The 5225-nt window shown below is 32.1% G+C and overlaps 1 protein-coding gene across 1 annotated transcript; it reads right to left on the bottom strand.

The window, feature by feature from the left end:
• Positions 1-2402: 2402 nt before the first annotated feature.
• Positions 2403-3362, bottom strand: LOC115987124 (transcription repressor OFP13). The gene has a single exon (XM_031110594.1). It carries the CDS (start codon positions 3155-3157, stop codon positions 2471-2473), a length of 687 nt encoding a protein of 228 aa, XP_030966454.1. The 5' UTR covers positions 3158-3362; the 3' UTR covers positions 2403-2470.
• Between the last annotated feature and the right edge of the window lie 1863 nt (positions 3363-5225).

Raw genomic sequence — 5225 nt, 5'->3', positions numbered from 1 at the left:
TGCCAACCTCCTCTCCACTATCCTACCTTCCCTTTCATAGTCACCCCTTAGTGGGTCTTAATGATTACCTTTCTACCTTTTTCTCACATGGTCCCCACTTCTGCCTAGAATCCCTAGTAAATCGGTCATTTTCAAGGATTCTCTTGAAACTTGCACCTGACGCCGAATGGCACTCGGCAGCGAATTCTCCCAAGGCACTAGCAATGCTTGGGGGGTCGATTTAAGTATAGGCTTCTACCCCTGTGGTTAGCCCCGACCAATTCTATGTTACTGGGCCAGGCCCAACCCCATATTTACAGGTCACTACCGAGCACCGACCCTATGTCCACACATAAACTATTGAGATCATAATCTGAACCATACCACTTATTCAAAAAAATAAATAAATAAAGAGGGTACCATACCTCTCAAGTATCATAGAAGAATCCATATTTCAAAAGATAACCACAAATATTAGATACATAAGAAAAATTTATACTTAAGTTTAATATTATTGATATATATTTTTTCAAATATTTGCCAACTTTTAAAAAATCTCTATAAGGATATCATTTGATAGAGCATGTAAGTTGCTTATCTTGAATTGCTCTGTTTCAGTGTGCATTTGGCTCCAAATTAAAAGGCCAACTTATTTTACTATTCAGTTTAATTTTACTACTATTCATAGACCCCACTGCATTTTTTGGTACTATTCATAAGTTTCACTGTACTATTGCAAATAACTTTTACCTTTATCTTTAGTATTTTCAACAAAAAAACTTTCAGTTTCAACAAAATAAACGGATCCCAAACAGAGTACAAAAAAGAAGTGATTTGTACTTAGTTTTACATTTTAACATAGTTTTTATTTTTATTTTTTTAAAAGAACTTTGTTATTATTCTTTTTATTTTTTTTCATTTTTCAAAAAGAAGTTATTAAAATTTAATGATTTTAAAAATTGAAAAGTAGTTTCAAAATGGAGGAACACTTGAAAAAAAATTAGAGCAGATTCACTTAATTCTCTGCTTGATCTTTTAAGATAATTATTAATTATTTAGCATATTTGAGAATCATACATAATTGAGATTCGTACATATTCAAGGGCACAGCTTTTGTGACAAAAGTCTTGTGCTGCCACATATAATTTCCTGCACAACAAACCTGAGAGGTTATGGAGTCTCAATACAGGAGGTCCATTTACTTCTATAGTGAGAGCAACAGCCTGTGCGACACGTACAGCTTGCAAAGTGGATGTCTCACGTGGATATCCATACACTAATTTGTGTGTAAGAGATAACAACCGCTAAGACGACGGGTTTTATTAATTCTCATGTAAGCTTTTTTATCATCTACGGTTAAGAATGAGAAATGTTAATAAATACCTTAAGGGTATATATTAAAAAAATGTTTTTAGAAATGTTTTATTGAAAAGAAATAAAGTAATTAATTTTTTTACAATTTTTTATATTTTTCTTAAAAATAGTATCTAATTTTTTTTTTTTTTCTAAAATATTTCATTAACAAATACCTATTGATACTATTTTTAATAATTTGTTATAAATTATGCTATGGGTCTAGATTATTATTTTTCTACAATTATTCAAGCTGGAAGAGTAGCTGTTCCTGCCTGTCAGGAAATTATTTTTCAGAACGTTGAAAATTACGACCTAAGGTACATTGGTCAAATTTTCATTCAATGTAGCATGTTTCTATACAAAGTATCACACGTACATTCTCTTATTACTCACACGTGTGCACCCATCCCACAAGACCATTGAGAAAAAAAGATCAAAAGTAATTAATCTTTTTCAGTTTCATTTTGTTGTCTATGAAATGGAGTAATGATAGTTACGTATTGTTTATTACATTTTTACCGTATATATAATGCCACATGAACTAAAATAGTGTTTTTAAAGAACACAATTTTAAAAGTGCACAATTTTAATTGAAATTACAAATTTGTGAAATAGTGTTTTCTTAATTTTATTGAAATCATATTTTAAAAACACGATTTTTAAGGCTTCGTTTGGTAATGGTGTTTAAATAACGAAAACTGTTGTTTAAACACCATAACACGTATTTTCATACACCTTTTTATCTATACATATTATCACAAAACTTAAACAACGTTATTAGAAATTTTTTACCAAATAAGTCAACAGGTTTTAAAAACACAGTCTCAACAAGAAATGTGTGTGAAATGTGAAATAATGAGTATGAAATAAAATTTACTGTAGGAAAAAAAAAATCAGGATTACTATTCTAAGTTTTGCCAAACAATTATTAGACCTAAGAGTAAAGACCAATACCCTTCCCACCCACTCTCACCCCCTTTGCAGTTCAGGGACAGAGCATTGATATTGCATTTAAGAAAGCAGTATAAGTCATAGATAGAGAAAGAGAGAAAGCGAGAGAACTTTGATATCTCAATATATTGTCACTATTTTATAACCTGCTAAATATACACAAAAGTGATTGATACATTAAAAACTAAGACATTACCATCTGTTCTACTTCTATCTCTTCTATCTCATTCTGGCCCTCAGAAGAACATAATGGAGAAGAAGGAAAGGAAGAAACAGCAGAAGAATAAGAAGTTGAATCAGAACAAGAAGTGGAAGAAAGACTAACAAGCAGATCCACAAAGGCTCCAACTATGAACCCATGATTCTTCTTTCCATTCATCTTCAAATAGCACCCTAGCAACTCTTCCAAGCACTCCCAATCTTTCAGCCCATGAGTTTCAACCATCTCCTCCATTGACCTTCTGAAATCAATGTATGGATCGTCAGAGTCCATTGCCAACACCACACTTTCTTTAAATGGAATCCCATCATCCTTTGGTTTCACCAAGATCGAGCTTGTGTCATCAGGCTCAAAAAACAGCCTCTCAGACCTCACCCCACGAACTAGCATCTCCAATGACTCACCATTATCCAAGTCCTCAGACTCGGTTGAAAAGCTTGCAGACTCAGAAGAGGTTGTGAACCAAGACTCAGGTGTTTCAACCCCATCAATATTAGGGTCAAAGAACATGGAGTTCACTGTCTTGAACATGTCATCTCTAGCTCGGAAAGAAAGGGTCCTTGGCTCCTTACATGAGGGCCATTGCCATGGCTGCTTTGTTGTTTCTTTGTTCTTGAAAAGAGAAGGCAACTTCATGATCTTCTTGCTCATTGGATCTGGAACAGCTTGTAGAGATGTGGGCTTGAATGATTTTTTGGGATTGTGAATGTGTCTTGTTTTCAATGGGGGTAGGTGTTAAATGTGATCGGTGGGAGGTTTTTCAGTATGATATTTAAAGGAGAAGATGATTGAAAATGAGACTGGTAGGGCCTGAATTGCTGTGTGTATTTAATTGTAGGTTTGAGGAATTTAATGTTATTTAATGCTCTCTCATACCAACCGAAAAAACAGTACTTTTGTCAACTTAATTTTTTTTTTTTAACATTGAAATATGATTAATGCTACAATGCATTATTTATTTTATAAATTAACGTTTTATAAATATATAGTTAATATGGCTGTTGTGACATAGTAAGTTGCAGTTATCAAAAATTCAACTCATGGTTTTTGACATAGCCCCCATGTTTTACTTTCTTGTGTTTCCTGATATCAGTGAATACAACATAGCCCATGCGGCCATGCCTCTAAATTTTCTGCCTCATACAGTGGTTTAGAGCTAGTATTGATATTTGAAGATGGACTTTTTAAAATAATAAAATCAAGAGTCTTGTATCTCAGTTGTATTATCTGATTCTTCTAATAAAATGATTTTGGATTCAAATCTTCCTCTCACTTATTGGTAACCGGAACCACATCCTTATTGACAAATAATACATAATTTTGTTTCATTGATAAAATATAACAATATCTCTTGAACTTGAAGTAAAGACAGGATTACTTAAGGAACAAAATTTAACCCATGAAATAAATGTTTCATTGTATAGATGTTGTGGACGTTACTAAGGCTAATGTCTTTGTTGAGTCAATTTAGTTCCAATTTTAAACAGCTCTTCCTTTTAGCATGTTTTGATTATTATAGAAATTGGAAATGACACAAATTGTCATTTTTCCAAGTTCATATTGCAAAGAAGAGAGCAGATATTCCTCAAAAACAAAACAAGAAGAGAGCAGATAATTTCTTTAAAGGCTCAGAATAAAGGAAATTTTGAAGAGGCATAATTCATGTGAGTGGTTTAAAAGGGAACGGTTGAAATCACATATACATGTCCTTGCCCACGTATTTATGAGGAGGGAAGATTGAGTCCTCAGAGACAGGGCCTCTCATTTATTAGGTACTTGCTATTGTTCTACCTTATTCCCCTCAAGACCACGTTACAAATCACCACCCCATGTCTTTAATAACCCTTTGGATTTTATTTTTCTTTAATAATAGTAACTGTATGGAAAGTGAAATTTAAATCAATGACCACTGTTATTAGGTATAATCCCTAAGTTATTGTGAATTTAATTAATGGTAACTGTCGTGTTTATATCATTTGTTGGGGACATTGACAACACACTGAATAAGTGACTCAACGGTTAAAGATTAATAAATATCCAATTATAAGTTGTAATGCACATTTTTCAAAAAATAAAATACAAATATTAATGATTTATTGACTTACACAAACAAATTTATTGTGGTTGTTTGTGTCATTTTAGATATGGAGAAAGTTAACAGCTGTCCTAACCCTAAGCTTAGGGTATTCATTTAAGTAATATTTTTAACGGACAAAACTTATGTATAATACATTAGGTATTGCTCTCAAGATTTCCTTCTTAAGATTTTACCATATGGTTACTTAACTAAAAAATACACTTCCATTCCATGAGAATAATCACATGGCAAAATCTTAAGAGGAGAACTTAAGAAACAGCACCTAAGTACTATACTTAAGTTTTGTCTATTTTTAAAAACTTTTTAAGAAAAAATAATAATAATTAATTTTTTAACAACTTTACATATTTCTCATAAAATTAGTGTCAAAATTTTTCTAAAATTATAACAAATGAGTCTTCTAAGAGTGTGCGTTAACCAGACTATATATATAACTTCGTCTTTTTTGTACTTTTTTTAAAACTTATGTGAATCTTATGACTGATAACAAAAGTTGGCTCTTTTGCCAAATGGTATTGCATCCGATGTGATACCCGTATTACGTCTAAATCGCCCTTATACAACTCAATCAGTGTCATATGAGGTATCAAAAATTATTACCATGAACCCTTTTATTTTTTA

The sequence above is a fragment of the Quercus lobata genome, chromosome 4, assembly GCF_001633185.2.
Source record: "Quercus lobata isolate SW786 chromosome 4, ValleyOak3.0 Primary Assembly, whole genome shotgun sequence".
Lineage (NCBI taxonomy): Eukaryota > Viridiplantae > Streptophyta > Magnoliopsida > Fagales > Fagaceae > Quercus > Quercus lobata.
Note: the sequence above shows the minus strand (reverse complement) of the source record. Positions and strands in the feature narration are given on the sequence as shown.

What these genes read in the sequence shown, in the direction of transcription:
- LOC115987124 (XM_031110594.1), bottom strand. Translation starts at nt 3,157, where the DNA reads ATGAGCAAGAAGATCATGAAGTTGCCTTCTCTTTTCAAGAACAAAGAA.